The sequence below is a fragment of the Chlorocebus sabaeus genome, chromosome 28, assembly GCF_047675955.1.
Source record: "Chlorocebus sabaeus isolate Y175 chromosome 28, mChlSab1.0.hap1, whole genome shotgun sequence".
In the NCBI taxonomy this organism is placed as follows: domain Eukaryota; kingdom Metazoa; phylum Chordata; class Mammalia; order Primates; family Cercopithecidae; genus Chlorocebus; species Chlorocebus sabaeus.
Window position 1 is genome coordinate 15,032,477 of NC_132931.1, and position 16,969 is coordinate 15,049,445.

The 16,969-nt window shown below is 43.5% G+C and overlaps 1 protein-coding gene across 3 annotated transcripts in view; it reads left to right on the plus strand.

Moving 5' to 3' along the window:
- The window catches only part of USP42 (ubiquitin specific peptidase 42), a 55,729-nt gene that overhangs the window by 12,079 nt on the left and 26,681 nt on the right, over positions 1-16,969 (plus strand). For all 3 annotated transcript variants that reach the window (XM_037995433.2, XM_037995431.2, XM_037995436.2), the window contains one exon: positions 16,687-16,797. In XM_037995433.2, the coding sequence (XP_037851361.2) occupies positions 16,687-16,797 (111 nt within the window). The remainder of the gene's footprint in view (positions 1-16,686; positions 16,798-16,969) is intronic.

The window sequence follows — 16,969 nt, forward strand, 5'->3', positions numbered from 1 at the left end:
GGTCCTGGGATGGGTGTGTACTTTAACATTTTAAGAGACTTCCAAACTTTCCAAAAGGGATTGCGGTGTTTTATAGTCCCACCCCTGGTGAATGACGCTTCCATTTGCTCCACATCCTTCCCAATACTTGGGGTGGTCAGTGTTCTTCAGTTTTAGCCATCTCCATAGGTGTGTAGTGTGGTAGTATTTTGTTGGGGTTTTAATATGTACTTTCATAATGAATAATGCTGAACTTCTTTTGTTTTGTTTTTGTTTTTGAACATCTTTTCATGTGGTTATTTGCCATCTGTATATTTCCTTAGCTAAAAATGCCTGTTGAAATCTTTTGCCCATTAGAAAACTGGTGGTTTTCTTATTGTTGAGCTTAGAGAGTTCTTTATATATTCTCGATATAAGTCTTTTATTATATAGGCTGAGATTTGTCTTTTGATTCTTTTCAGCGTCTTTTATAGAGTGCATTTTTTGTTTTGGGAAATTTCATTTCATTTTTTTTTTTTTTAATTCATTGTGCCGTAGGTGTTTTAAGAAATCTTGGCTGAATGCGTGGTTCATGCCTGTAATCCCAGCACTTGGGGAGGCTGAGGCAGGTAGATCACTTGAGCCCAGGTTTTCAAGACTAGCCTGGGCAACATAGGGAGAACTCCTCTCTATATAAAAAAATAAAAAATTAGGCCAGGTGTGGTGGTTCACGCCTATAACCCACTGTTTTGGTAGGCTGAGACTGGTGGCTCATTTGAGTTCAGTAGTTTGAGACCAATTTGGGCAACATGGTGAAACCCTGTCTCTATAAAAAATACAAAAATCAGCTGGGCTTAGCGGTGCGCGCCTGTAGTCCCAGCTACTTGGGAGACTGAGGTGGGCGGATCACGTGAGCCCAGGAGGTTGAGGCTGCAGTGAGCCATGATTGTGCCACTTTATTCCAGTCTAGGTGACAGTAAGACCATGTCTCATGGAAAAAAAAAGTCTTTGCCTACCTACAGGTCACAAATATTTTTCCTGTATTTTCTTCTAGAAGTCTTACAGTTTTAGCTTTTTTTGTGGGGGTCAGTGATCCATTTTGAGTTGATTTTTGTTTGTGGTGTGAAGATGGAGCAAGTTTATTTTTTGGCACATGGATGTTCAGTTGTTCCAGCACCGTTTGTTGGAAGGATAATCCTTTTGCCACTAAATTGTCTTCGCACCTTTATCAAAAATCAGTTGATTGAAGCACCAGAGACAGAAGAAAAAAAATCAGTAAACCGTATAAATACGATCTATTTCTGGATTCTATTATGTTGTACTGATCACTTGTTTATCTTGACACCATAGCACAATATCTTGATTACTATATATTTTAAAGTTTTGTGGCCAACTTCAGTGGCTCATGTCTGTAATCCCAGTGTTTTGAGAGGCCGAGGCAGGAGGACTGTTTGAACCCAGGAGTTTGAGACCAGCCTGGGCAACATGTCAAGACTGTCTCTACAAAAAAAAAAAAAAAAAAAAAAAATTAGCTGCATCTGGGAACTCATGCCTCTGGTCCTCGTTACTTGGGAGGCTGAGGCAGGAGGATTGCTTGAGCCTAGGAGTTTGAGGCTGCCGCAAGCTATGATTGCACCACTGTATTACAGCCTGAGTGATAGAGTGAGACGCTGGCTCAAAAAAAAAGTTTTGGAACCAGGTAAGTTCTCCAACTTTGTTCTTTCTCTGAGTTACTCTGTAGCCTGGGCAACATTGTGAGACCTCATCTTTACAAAAAATAAAAAAAATTCGCTGGGTGTAGTGGCAAGCGCCATAGTCCTGGCTGCTTGGGAGACTGAGGTGAGAGGCTCGCTTCAGCTCGGGAGGTGGTGACTACAGTGAGCTGTGATCGTGCAGCTGCACTGCAGCCTGCGCGACAGAGTGAGATCCTGTGTCAACCAAAAGAAAAATGTTGTTCTGGCTGTTCATGGTTGCTTGGCCATTTGTATTTTCAAATGAATTTTAGAAGCACTTTGAGAATTTCTACAAATAATCTTCCTGGCATTTTGATTGGGACTGTACTGAATCTTTAAATCAATTTGATGTGAATTGACATCTAAACAATATTATTTTCTGACTCACAAGCAAGGTATACCTATTTATTTAGGCCTGGTTTTTTGTTTTTTTGTGTTTTTTTTTGAGACAGTCTTGCTCTGTTGCCCAGGCTGGAGTGCAGTGGTGCACAGTCACGACTCACTGTAGCCTTCAGCTCCTTGGCTCAAGGGATCCCCCTGCCTCAGCCTTGTGAATAGCCAGGACTACAGGCATGTGCTACAACGCTTAGCTACTTCTTTATTTTTTTGTAGAGACAGTCTTACCATGTTGCCCAGGCTGGTCTTGAACTCCTGCGCTCAAGCAGTTCTCTTGCCTCAGCCTTTTTTTGTTTTTGTTTTTCTTTTTCTTTTTCTTTTGAGATGGAGTCTCGCTCTGTTGCCCAGGCTGGAGTGCAGTGATGCGATCTTGGCTCACTGCAGGCTCCACCTCCCGAGTTCACACTATTCTCCTGCCTCAGCCTCCTGAGTAGCTGGGACTACAGGCACCCACCACCATACCTGGCTAACTTTTTGTATTTTTAGTAGAGACGGGGTTTCACCATGTTAGCCAGGATGGTGTTGATCTGCTGACCTCGTGATCCACCTGTCTCGGCCTCCCAAAGTGCTGGGATTACAGGTGTGAGCCACCGCACCTGACCCTTTTTTTTTTTTGAGATGGAATCTCAGCCTGTTGTCCAAGCTGGAGTGCAGTGCCACTATCTTCGCTCACTGTAACCTCCACCCCTTGGGTTTAAGTGACTCTCCTGCCTCAGCCTCCCAGGTAGCTGGGATTACAGGCGTGCACCATCACACCTAGCTAATTTTTGTATTTTTAGTAGAGTTGGGATTTCACAGTGTTGGCCAGGCTGGTCGCAAAACTCCTGACCTCAAGTGATCTGCCTGACTCGTCCTCCCAAAGTGCTGGTATTACAGGCATGAGCCACTGTGCCCAGCCTCTTGCCTTAGCCTTTCAGAGTGTTGGGATTTCAGGCATGAGCCACTACGCCTGGCCTAGGCCATCTTTAGTTTCTTGTTGCCCAGGCTGGAGTGCAATGGCATAATCTTGGCTCACTGCAGCCTCCGCCTTCTGGGTTCAAGCAATTCTCCTGCCTCAGCTTCATGGGTAGCTGAGATTACAGGTGCCTACCATCAAGCCTAGCTAATTTTTGTATTTTTAGTAGAGACAGGGTTTCACCCTGTTGGCCAAGCTGGTCTTGAACTCCTGACCTCAAGTGATCCACCTGCCTCGGCCTCCCAAAGTGCTGGGATTACAGGGGTTGAGCCACTGCACCCAGCTGGGATAAATATTTTCATTAACTATTATACAAAGGGTATTTTATTTTTAAAATGTCAACTTCCTGATCGTTTATTGCTAGCCTATAGAAATACTATGTTTTTCAGATTTTGATCTTATATCTTGGAACCTTGCTTAAGTCACTTACTAATTCTAGTAGGTTTTTTTTTTAAAGATCCCTTAGTATTTTATAGACGCAACCATGTGATATGTGAATAAAGATAATTTTACTTCTCCATTTCCAGTCTGTGTAGGTTCTTTATTTCTTTTTCTTGCTGTTTTGTTCTGATTAAGAGAACTCCATTACGTTGTTAAGTAGCGGTGATAAGAGTAAAAATCCATGTCTCTTTCTCAACCTTAGAGGAAAAGCATTCAGTCTGTCACCATTAAGCATGGTGTTGTAGGTTTTTCACAGATACCTTTTACCAGGTTGAGTTGTTTGATGCTTGAATGTTAAACCAACCGTGCATTCCTGAGATGACTCACACTTGGTCATGATACATTACTCTATGTATTATTGGCTTTGATTTGCTAAAATTATAAACAATTTTGTCTTAATGAGTGTTATTAGTCTATAGTTTCTTATAATGCCTTTTTTTTTCTTGTTTTGTCGTTAGGGTAATGTTGGCATCATGGCAAGTGTTGGGATATATTTTCTTCACTTCTGTTTCCTGGAAGAGTTTGTACAGAATTGATGTTATTTCTTCTTTAAATGTTTGGTAGATTTCAGTAGTGAAGCCATCTGGGCCTTGCAGTTTCTCATGGACAGATTTTAAACTACATATTTAATTTCTTCTTTTCTCTCTTTTGTTTTTTAGAAATCAGGATCTTGCTCTTTTGCCCAGGCTGGAGTACAGTGGCAAGATCATACTGCAGCCTCCACCTCCTGGGCTCAAGCAATGCTCCCACCTCAGCTTCCTGAGTAGCTAGGACTAGAGGTGTGCATCACCACACACAGCTAATTTTTAAATTATTTTTGTAGAAATGAGGTCTCACTGTATTGCTCAGGCTACTCTTGAACTCCTGGCTTCAAATGATCCTCCCTGCTTGGCCTCCAAAAGTGCTGGGATTATGCCACCATACTCAGCTTTCTCTCTTTTTTGTTTGGTCAATCTGACAAGAAGTTTTTTAATCTTACTGATCTTCTCAAAGAATGAGCTCTTGGTTTCATTGTTACAGTTTTCTGTTGTATTGACGTTTGTTGTTATTGTCATTATTCCCTTTCTTCTGCTTACTTTGGATTTAATGTGCTCTGTTCCAGTTTCTTAAGGTGGAGTCTTAGGTCATTTGATTTGAGATCTTTCTTCTTTTCCAATGTAAGTGTTAAATGCTATAAATTTCTCTATGAGTGGTACTTTAGTTGTATCCCAAACATGTTGATATGTCGTGTGTCAATTTTTTTTTTTTTTTTTTAAGACAGGGTCTCACTCAGTTTGTTGCCTAGGCTGGAGTGCAGTGGTGCCATCATAGCTCACTGCACCCTCAAGCTTCTGGGTTCAAGTCCTCTCACCTCAGCTTCCCACGTAGCTGACACTATAGACATGCACCACCATGCCTGGCAATTTTTTTTTTTTTTTTTTTTTTTTTGAGACAGTCTTGCTCTTTTGCCACGCCAGAGTGCAGTAGTGTGATCTTGGCTCACTGCAACCTCTACCTCCTGGGTTCAGTCGATTCTCCTGCCTCAGCCTCCTGAGTAGCTGGGATTACAGGTGCACGCCATCACACCCAGCTAATTTTTGTATTTTTAGTAGAGATGGGGTTTAACCATGTTGGCCAGGGTGGTCTCTATCTCCTGACCTTGTGATCTGCCTGCCTCAGCCTCCCAAAGTGCTGGGATTACAGCCATGAGTCACCGTGCCCAGCCTAATTTTTTTTTTTTTAAATAGAGATAGGGTCTCGCTAAGTTGCTCAGGCTTGTCTCAAATTCCTGACTTCAAGACAGTTGCCTTGAACTCCTGGCACCCAGGCTAGAGTGCAGTGGCATGCTCTTGGTTCACTGAAGCCTCCACCATTCAAGTACAAGTGATTCTCGTACCTCAGCCTCCTGAACAGCTGGGATTACAGGCATGTGCCACCGCACCTAATTTTCGTATTTTTTAGTAGTGATGGGGTTTTGCCCATGTTGGCTAGGCTGCTCTTGAACTCCTGACCTCAGGTGATCCACCCGCCTCGGCCTCCCAAAGTGCTGGGATTACAGGCGTGAGCCGCCGCGCCTGGCTAAAGTGAATTTCTTATAAATAGCTTGTTAATTTGATCTTGCTTTTTATCGAGTAGTAGCCTCTGCCTTTTTTTTTTGAGGCATTATACCTTTTACATGTAATGAGATTATTGGTATGATTGGGTTTAAATCTACCATCTTGCTGGTGTTTTTTTTTCCTATTTGTCCCATTTATTCTTGGTTGTCTTTTAAAATCTTTTTTTTCTGCCTTCTTTTGGATTGATATATTTTAATCTGCTTTATTGGCATATTTTTGATATTTTTTTCATGCTGATTACTTTAGGTTATATCTGTAACTTATCAGTTTACCTTCAAATAATAATCCACTTCTCAGGCTGGGCACCAGTGGTGCCCAGACTCATGCCTGTAGTCTCAGCACTTTGGGAGGCTGAGGCGGGCAGATCACTTGTGCTCAGAAATTCGAGACCAGCCTGGCCAACATGGCAAAACCCCGTCTCTACTAAAAATACAAAAATTAGCCAGCTATGGTGGCTCATGCCTGTCATCCCAGTTATTCAGGAGACTGAGGCAGGAGAATCACTTGAGCCCGGGAGTCATAGGTTTCAGTGAGCTGAAATTGTGCCATTGCACTCCAGCCTGGGCAACGGAGCGAGACTCCGTCTCAAAAAAAAACAAAAACAAAAAAACCAGGCTGGACGCGGTGGCTCACGCCTGTAATCCCAGCACTTTGAGAAGCTGAGGCTGGAGGATCACCTGAGGTTGGGAGTTCGAGACCAGCCTGGCCAGTGTGGTGAAACTTCGTCTCTACTGAAAATACAAAAAATTGGTCTGACGTGGTGGCAGGCGCCTGTCTTCTCAGTTACTTGGGAGACTGAAGCGGAAGAATCGCTTGAACCTGGGAAGCGGGGATTGCAGTGAGCCAAGAACGCCCCACTGCACTCCAGCCTAGGCAACAAGAGCAAAACTCTGTCTCAAAACAAAAAACAAAACAAAACATAACAATATTCTGCTTCTCATGTAGTGTAAGAACATTTTGATAATATACTCCATCTTTCCTTTCCCATCTTTGTGCTATTGTTGTCATGCATTGTTGTATTATTTTTTCCTTTAAATTCATTTTAAAAGTTTTGTTTTAGATAGTTTAAAGCTTTTAAAAAATCATTTCTATTTACCTACTTGTTTACCGTTTCCACTGCTTTTCATTCCTTTTTATGTATCCAGACTCCAGATTTCCATTTGGTATTTTTCCTTACTTTTTTTTTTTTTATGGGCAGGGATTGTTTATTTTACTTTGTTATTGATTTTCAGTGTTTTTTTTTTTTTTTGGTTTGAAATGTCTTTATTTTGCTTTTTTAAAAAACTCAACGTTTTATTTGGGGGTAACTGTAGATTCACATGCAGTTGTAAGAAATAATACAAAGAGGCCGGGCGCGGTGGCTCAAGCCTGTAATCCCAGCACTTTGGGAGGCCGAGACGGGCGGATCACGAGGTCAGAAGATCGAGACCATCCTGGCTAACACGGTGAAACCCCGTCTCTACTAAAACTACAAAAAAAAAAAGAAAAAAAAAGAAATAATACAAAGAAATCCCGTGTACCCTTACTGAACCTCCCCCAGTGATGATACTGTAATGGAATATTACAAGCACAGTAGTGACATTGATATGGTCAAGATACAGAGCATTTCCATCGCCTACAGAACCCATCATGTTTCCCTTTCCCAAGCCCACTTGTGTCCCTGCGTTCCCTTAGCCTCTGGTGACCACTAATTCTCCATTTCTATGATTTTGTCATTTCAACAATGTTACATGAATTATATAATATGTAATCTTTTGGAATTGGCTTTTTCACCTAGTGTAATTCTCTCAAGATTGATCCAGGTTGTTGCATGTATTAATTCTTTCATTGGTGGGTAGTATTTCATGGTATCCATACACCACAGTTTCCTTTTTTTTTTTTTTTTTTTTTGAGACAGAGTCTTGCTCTGTTGTCCAGGCTGGAGTGCAGTGGCATGATCTCGGCTCACTGCAGGCTCCACTTTCCAGGTTCAGGCCATTCTCCTGCCTCAGCCTCCCGAGTAGCTGGGACTACAGGCACCCGCCACCACGCTCAGCTTATTTTTTTAATATTTTTAGTAGAGACAGGGTTTCACCATGTTAGCCAGGATGGTCTCAATCTCCTGACCTCGTGATCTGCCCGCCTTAGCCTCCCAAAGTGCTGGAATTACAGGCCTGAGCCACCGTGCCCGGCCTGATAACGCCACACTTTAACTACTTGTACGTTAAAGGACATCCGGGTTGTTCTAGTTTTGAGATATGTGAGTGGAGCTGCAGTAAACACATCTGGGTTGTTTCTAGTTTTGGGATATCTTAAGTGGAGCTGCGGTAAGCACATCCGGGTCGTTCCTAGTTTTGGGATATGTTGAGTGGAGCTGTGGTAAACACATCCGGGTTGTTACTAGTTTTGGGATATGGTGAGTGGAGCTGCTATAAACATGAGTGTATATAACTCTTTTTGTCAGCATGTCTTTATTTCTCTGGGATAAGTGCCCAGGACTGCAAATGCTGGGTTATATGGTAGTTGCATGTTTGATTTTATAAGAAACTGCCAAAGCAATACATGAGAGTTCCAGCTTCCCTGCATCCTTGCCAACATTTGCTGTTGTTACTAGTGGTCATTTTACCTGTACTGGTAGGTGTGTAGTGATAACTCATTGTGGCTTTCATTTGCATTTCCCTAATGCCTAAAGGTGTTGAACATCTTTTCATGTGCTTATTTGCCATCTGTTTGTGTTCTTTGGTGAAACGTGTCTGTATCTTTCCCTCATTTTCTATCAAGTTCTTTGTTGTTGTACTGTCAAGTTTTGAGGATATGTGGTTTCCAAATATTTTCTCCCCATCTGTAAAATGTCTTCATCCACTTAGTGGGTGTTTTACAGACAGAGGTTTTTAATTTTGGTGAAGTTCAATTGGTCAGCCTTTAATGGATTGTGCTTTTAGTGTCAAGTTTAAGATCTCTTTGCCTAGCTCTTGATCCTGCAGATTTTTTCCCGTAAGTTTTATTGTTTTATGTGTTACATTTAAGTCTGCGATCCATTTTGAGTTAATTTTTGTAGAAACTGCGAGGTTTAAGCTGAATTTTTTTGTCTGGATATCATTTGCTCCAGCATCATTTTCTTGAAGAAGCTGTCTTTCCTCCATTGAATTGCTTTTGTATCTTTGTAATTAAAAAAAAAATCATTTGGGCATATTTGTGTGTCTGTCTCCAGGTTTCTATTGTTGTGATGATGTGTGTGTCTACCACTCTACACAAGTCCTTCTTACTGTAGTTATGTAATAAGTCTTGTTATCGGATAGAATGATTTCGTCCACTTTATTTTTCAAAATAGTTTCAGCTATTCTAGTTCCATTGCTTTTCATTACAAATTATAAAATAATCTTCTGTATACAAAATATTTTGCTGGGATTTTGCTAGGAAGTACACTAAGCTTGTGTCTTAATTTGGGGAGGTTAACATCTTTACTATGTTCTTGAAGTCTACTTTATTCTTTATTAATTTAACCATTCCTGCTTTTTTTTGTTGTTGTTGGTTTCTTTGTTTTTAAGACAGAATCTTGTTCTGTGACCTAGGCTCGAGTGCATTGGTGTGATCATAGCTCACTGCATCCTCAAAATTTTGGTCTCAAGCTATCCTCCTGCCTCAGTCTTCCTATTAGCTTTGGACTACAGGCATGTCCCACCATGACCAGCTAATTTTTTTATTTTTTACTTTTGTAGAGATTTGGTCTCGCTGTGTTACCCAGGCTGGTCTCGAACTCCTAGCCTCAAGTGATCCTCCTGCCTTGGCCTCTGAAAGTGTTGGAATTACAGGTGTGCGCCACTGTGCCTGGCCTCTGCTTTTTTTTTTTTTTTTTCTTTGAGATGAGGTCTCACTGTCACCTGGGCTGGAGTGCAGTGGTGTGATCATGGCTCACTGCAGCCTCCAACTCCTGGGCTCTAGCAATCCTCCATCTCAGCATTTGGAGCAGTTGGGACCGCGGGTGTGCACCACCACACCCAGATAAAATTTTTTCCCTGCTTTGTTTTGATGAATGCTTGCATGACATATCTTTTTCATCCTTTTACTTTCAGCCTGCCTGTATCATTACATTTGAAGTGAGTTTTTTTGTAAACAGCATATAGTTGGGTTGTGTTGTTCAATCCATTTTGTCAATCTGTGTCTTTTAACTATCTGCTACTCTAGGTTGGGTGTCCTTCACCCTCATTTGTTTAGAACATTTACCTTTAAGGTGGTTATTGATATTTTAAGACTTAAGGCTTATTCTACCATTTAATATTTTGTTTTTGGTTCTGTTCATTTTTGTATATCTTTGTTTTCTTACTCTTGCTTCTCTGTGGGTTACTTGAATACTTGAAAATATTTTTCAAAATTACATGATTTTGCTTTACTTGAGTCTATCTTTCTTTGTTTGGGGGTGAGTCGAGGACAGGGTCTCACTCTGTCACCTAGGCTGGAGTGTGGTTGCACGATCTCAGCTCGCTGCAGCCTCAATCTCCCAACCTCAAATGATCCTCCTGCCTCAGTCTCCCAAGTGGCTTGGACTACATACAGGTGTGTGCGACCGTGCCTGGCTAATTTTTATAAAGACAGGGTTTCACCATGTTGCCCAGGATGATCTCAAACTCCTGGGCTCAGGTGATCTGCCCGCCTTACGCTCCCAAAATGCTGGGATTACAGGCGTGTGCCACTGTGCCTGGAGCCTTTTCAGTGGTCACTTTTAGGGACCACATTTACACACACACAACTTACCACAGTTTACTGGTATTGTCATTTTACTAGTTTGAGGGAAGTATAGAAACATTACTTCCCTATGTCCTTTACTCTCCACTAGTTACAATTGTTTAAAAATGTTTCTTCTAGGCTGGGCGTGGTGGCTCATGCCTGTAATCCCAGCACTTTGGGAAGCCGAGGCAGGTGGATCACCTGAGGTCAGGAGTTCGAGACCAGCCTGGCCAACGTGGCGAAACCCCATCTGTACTAAAAATACAAAAAATTAGTCGGGCATGGTGGCGGACACCTGTCATCCCAGCTATTCGGGAGGCTGAGGGAGGAGAACCACCAGGAGGCAGAGATTGCAGTGAGCCAAGATCGTGCCACTGCACTCCAGGCTGGTCGACAAAGTGAGGCTCTGTCGGAAAAAAAAAAAAAAAAAAGACCGGGCCTGGTGGCTCATGCCTGTAATCCGAGCACTTTGGGAGGCCGGGGTGGGCGTCACCTGAGGTCAGAGGTTTAAGACCATCCTGGCCAACGTGGTGAACCCCGTCTCTACTAAAAATACAAAAATTAGCCAGGTGTGGTGGCGTATGCCTGTAGTCCCAGCTACTTGGGAGGCTGAGGCAAGAGAATCACTTGAACCCAGGAGGCAGAGGTTGTGGTGAGCCAAGATCGTGCCATTGCACTCCGGCCTGGGTGACAGAGTGAGACTCTGTCTCAAAAAAAAAAATTTTTTTTTCTTCTGTATACATTTAGAACCATATCAGGCAATGTTGTAATTTTTGTTTGAGAGATTCTTAGTTCTCGGTATGATGAGTGATTTTCAGTTGAAAGCTGGATTTTAAAACAATTTATTTTTTTGAGTCAGGGTCTTACTCTGTTGTCCAGGCTGGAGTGCAGTGGTGTAATCATGGCTCACTGCAGCCCCCACCTCCTGGGCTCAAGCAGTCCTCTTGCCTCGGCCTCCCAAAGTGCTGGAATTGTAGGCATGAGCCACCACGCCTGGCCATGGATATTTTGGTATTATCTTATAAGACACTGAGTCTTATCTAACCTTTGTTTTAGCCAGCTTGCTCTGACACTGCTCTGGCAGAGGAAGTGATGTCAGATGGAGTAGAAGCCCACATTCCCCACTCAGCCTCCGTTGGCACCCCAGGTGGGAATTGGGGATCTTTGTCCCTGCTGGGTGGAAGTGGAAGTTCCTGCTCCCCACATGGTCTCCACGGACACTCCAGTGGGAGTGGTTTTGTTACCAATGAGTGACGGTGACAGTCCTGACTCTGACCCTCACCAGGGGCTGGGGAGGCCATAGTAGGGGAGAGTTGTAGAGGTGGCTTTTTACTATTGGGTGGTTGGAAATCTGGGCTCCCCATGTGATTGTCACTAACAACATGGGGTGGGACAGGGTTTGTTCATACAGTATGGTTGCAAGTCCCAGCTCCTAGTCTGCTTTCTCTACCGTTAACCCAGTGTGGGTTAGGGTGCCTTGCTACGGCCTGTTGAGTGTAAGTCTAGGCTGTTTTCTTGGCTTTTGCTGGTGTGGGTAGAGGTGAGGCCATAGTTCTTCTGTGGTATTTGAATGTCTTTTATATTCTTTTACGAGATGGTTGGTCAGGTGCAGCCACAAGAGGAGACACAGGAGAGGCTCAGGAAGACAAAGATTATATGCTCACACGTCACACCATGCAGGGCCATGTGGTAAGGACCCCTGAGGGGTCAGGAAGCAGAAGACAGGAGCAAGGGGAAGGCATTATTGGCCAGAGCCCTCGTTGAGGTTTCCGTGGGAAAAGCAGGGTAGGGCATGGGGAAGAATTTGGGATTGGCTGGTTTGAATAATTTCAGTGGGCTCTGAGCCATAGGCGTGGCCCAGAGTTGCCTGGCACCTGGCTCTGAGATGGTTAGGGCAGAGGAGTGTTGCCTCCTGGGGTGCACAGGCAGGTGGATGGAGAAGGAAGGGCTCTGGATTGGTTAGTCTGTATAGCAAAGGCTTGCATGAATGCTGAGCCCTTTGCTACCTCTAAGAATTGGCTAGCCTGAGGGGCAGCCTCTTCCCAGCCAGAAAGATCTTTAGAATGTCAAAACATGATCATAATTCTTACACTTCCAGCAGTTTGGGAGGCAGAGGAGGGCAGATCACTTGAGCCCAGGAGTCCGAGACCAGCCTGGCCAACATGGTGAAACCCTGTCTCTACTGAAATACAAAAATTAGCCAGGTATGGTGGTGGGCGCCTGTAATCCCAGCTACTCGAGAGACGGATTGGGGGATCTCCTGAGCTTTGGGAGGTAGAGGCTGCAGTGAGCTGTGATCCCGCCACTGCAGTCCAGCCTGGGTGACAGAGTGAGACCCTGTCTCAAAAAAAAAAAAAAACAAAAAAACCCAAACATCATAACATACAGAAAAAAATACACACAGAAGCCGAAGTAGAGTGATGATTTCCAAAGGTTTCTGTCACACGAGGCTGCCCCTTCCTCCTCCTTTGGCTGGAGAGAGTGGGAGGGATTTTGCTGGGCTTGGTTGTCTGCAGTTGTTGGGGTTTCCAGGTTGCTTACTTCTTAGCTCCAAGTCTGACTAGAAGCAGCACAAGGATGGACTAGAAGAAGCACAAAGAAACCCCAGGGAACTCACCACCGTGTCTTCTGAGGTCCCTAGCATGTCTCTTTCTCTACCTTTCACAGCCTTTTAAGGTTCGTTTTATATACAATGGTCAGGATTTGTTGTTGTACTTGGCAGGATGAATAGAAAACTACCTCTACTCTGTCTCCCAGAAGTGCTAGTCTCATGCTTGTTTTTAAACGATGTTTTCATGGGGTGTAGAATTCTACGTTAACATTATTTGTCTTTTTTGAGACAGGCTGTCACTCTCACCCAGGCTAGAGTACAGTGGTGTGATATTATATAGCCTCAACCTCTTGGGCTCAAGTAATCCTCCCACCTCAACTTCCCGAGTAGCTGGGACTACAGGCATTGACCACCCTGCCTGGCTAATTTTTTGTAGAGACAGGATTTTGGCCATGTTGCCCAGGCTGGTCTCGAACTCCTAGGCTCAGGCGATCTACTTGGCCTCGGCTTCCCAAAGTGCTGAGATTACAGGGCAGCCACTACACCTGGCGTGTTCTTTTTCTTTTAATTCTTGGAAGATATTATTCTGCTGTCTTCTGGCCTGTGCTGTGCCTGAAGTCTGTTGTTGGTTTTACCTTTGTTCCTATATACATAATGGTTTTTTGTTTTTGTCTTTGTTTCCTGTGTTTTTTTGAGACCGAGTTTCACTCGGTAGCCCAGGCTGGAGTGCAGTGGTACAGTCTCAGCTCACTGCAACCCTGGCCTCCGGGTTCAAGTGATTCTCCTGTCTCAGCCTCCCGAGTAGCTGGGATCACAGGCATGCACCACCATGCCCAGGTAATTTTTTGTATTTTTAGTAGAGACAGAGTTTCACCATGTTAGCCAGGCTGGTCTGGAACTCCTGACCTCTAATGATCCACCCGCCTCAGCCTCCCAGAATGCTGGGATTACAGGCATGAGCCACTGCACCAGCCTATGTAATGTTTTCTTTGTTTGTTTGTTTGTTTTTTGAGATGGAGTTTCGCTCTGTTGCCCAGGCCGGAGTGCTGTGACGCAATCTTGGCTCACTGCAACCTCTGCCTCCCTGGTTCACGCCATTCTCCTGCCTCAGCCTCCTGAGTAGCTGGGACCACAGGCGGCCGCCACCACGCCCGGCTAATTTTTTTTTGTATTTTTAGTAGAGACGGGGTTTTACCGTGTTAGCCAGGATAGATCTCCTGACCTTGTGATCTGCCTGCCTCGGCCTCCCAAAGTGCTGGGGTTACAGGGGTGAGCCACCGCACCCAGCCCAGCCTACGTAATGTTTTTATCTCCAGTGCTTTTAAGATTTTTATCACTGGTTGTAAGCAGTGGGGCTTTGTGTAGTTTTCTTCATGTTTCTACTACTGGAATTTGTTGAGGTTCTTAGATCTGTACATGTATTATTTCTGTCAAATTTTGACAACTTTCAGTGACTTTTGAAAACTTAACTTTTTTGGTGTAAGTTTCCCTTGAATATTAATATAGACTCATGTGAACTGACAGCTCAGTCAGGATATGAAACCGTGCCTCTTCCCAAAAACCTCCCTTGTGCTTTTCCTTTGTAGATAATTGTTATTTCTTGAAATATTTATGCTGTCCTTTTACCTTCAGGCTCTAATGACGTATATCAGGGGCAGCGTAAAATTGTCCCATAGCTTACTGGTACTCTGTGGTGTTGTTTTGAGATTCTTTTTATGTTTTATTGTGGATATTTTCTACCCATAATGAGTATCTTCAGGTTCACTAATTTTTTCTTATATGGTGTCTAATCTGTTATTAATCACATCTGGTGTTTTTGTTATTGTTGTTTGTTTTTGTTTTTTTGAGACAGGGTCTTACTCTGTCGCCCAGGCTGGAGTGCAGTGACGCTGTCACAGCTTACTGCAGCCTCCAACTGCTGGGCTCAGGTGGTCCTCCCATCCCACATCAGCCTCTGGAGTAGCTGAGACTGCAAGCACGTGCCACCACACCTGGCTAATTTTTGTATTTTTAGTAGAGATGGGGTTTTGCTGTATTGCCCAGGCTGGTCTCAAAGTCCTGGGCTCAAGCGGTCCGCCTGCCTCAGCCTCCCGAAGTGCTGGGATGACTGGCATGAGCCACCACACCTGGTGCATCTGATGTATTTTTCATCCCAGAGATTCTGCTGTTCATGTGTATAAGTAGATTTGCATCTATTTCCATGTTTCTTCTTAATGTGTTCTTCCATTTTTCATTTCCTTGAACATAGGAATATATTTGTAATATCTTTTTTAAAGTTATTGTCTTCTGATTATATTTTCTGTATTATTTCTGGTTTTTTTTCTGTTTATTTTCTCCTTGTTACTGGTCATTCCTGCATCTTTGCGTGCCTTGTACTGTTTGATTGGATGCCAGACAGAATGAATTTTATGTTGTTGGGTGCTGAGATTTTTGTATTTCTTAAAAAGTATTTTTGAGCTTTATTGCGGGACGAAGTTAGTTGGAAATAGTTTGATCCTTTTGTGGTATTTTAAGCATTATTAGGTACGTCTGGGCAGCCTCTAGTCAGGTAGTTCCTCAGCCTCGGTGCTGTCGACACTTCGGGTAATTCTTTGTTGTGAGGGGCCGTCCTGTGCATTTGAGGCTGTTTAGCAGCATCCCTGGCATCTGCCCACTAGATGCCGTAGCACAACTTAACATGTGCTAAGAATGAGTTTTACGTTTTTAGAAAGTTGTAAAAAAAGATATGCCATAGAGACCACCATCTGTGGCCAGCAACGCCAGAGTATTTACACAGAGATTATTTTCTTTTTTCTTTTCTTTCTGTTTTTTGAGCCAGGGTCTCGCTCTGTTGCCTAGGCTGTAGTGCAGTGGTGTGATCACAGCTTACTGCAGCCTCAACCTCCCTGGGGTCAGGTGATCCTCCTACCTCAGCCCCCTGGGTAGCGGGGATTACAGGCTTATGCCACCACACTGGGCTAATTTTCTTTTTGTTTTTTGTAGAGACAGTGTTTGACCATCTTGCCCAGGCTAGTCTCAAACTCTTGGCCCCAAGAGATGCACCCACCTCAGCCTCCCAGAGTGCTGAGATGATAGGCATGAGCCATGGTGCATGGCCTGTGCAGTGATGTCTAATCCCTGCTGTGGGAGACATTCTTTTAGCATTTGAGATAAATGGTGGTATGAGGGGAAAAACCTTGCTTTTCCAGTATAGAGAGTAGCTAGGATCACTGGCTTTCAAATTTGAAAGAGTATGATTTGAATCCAATTGTGTGTCTGTGTGTCTGTCACATAATAACTCTTTGACATTGTGCAAACTTTTAAACTCTCGTAGCCTTTTTCCTTTCTTGTGAAAGAGAGCTAATATGTACTTATCATTTAGGTTTGTTAGAAAAGTAAATGAGGCCAGGGCGGTGGCTCACACCTGTAATCCCAGTACTTTGGGAGGCCGAGGTGGGCGGATTGCGTAAGGTCAGGAGTTCGAGGCCAGCCTGGCTAACATGATGAAACCCCCATCTCTACTAAAAATACAAAAAAAAAATTAACCGGGCGTGATGGCCCACACCTGTAGTCCCAGCTACTTGGGAGACTGAGGCAGGCAAATCACTTGGACCTAGGAGGCAGAGGTTGCTGTGAGCCAAGGTCGTGCCACTGCACTCCAGCCTGGGCAAACAGAGTGAAACTCTATCTCAAAAAAAATAAAATAAAATAACAAAAAAAAGTAAATGAAAATGCATAAAAGTAGATAGCTCAAGGCATGCATATAGCAGCTATTATTTCATTTCAGGTAGTGTGCCCCTGATTTGTAATTAGCCTTGATGTGTGTATATAGTTGTATTTTGCTAATTTGGAGGATTATCATCTATCTTTCAGGTCATGCAGAAGGCTTTTGTATGATGTGTACAATGCAAGCACATATTACCCAGGCACTCAGTAATCCTGGGGACGTTATTAAACCAATGTTTGTCATCAATGAGATGCGGCGTAAGTATTAACTATTGTAGTTTTATATTTGTATTTATTACCTATTCTTTTTTTTTTTTTTTTTTTGGAGACAGAGTCTTGCTCTGTCGCCTAGGCTGGAGCATAGTGGCGCTATCTCGGCTCACTGCAGCCTCCACCTCCCAGGTTCAAACGATTCTCCTGTCTCAGCCTC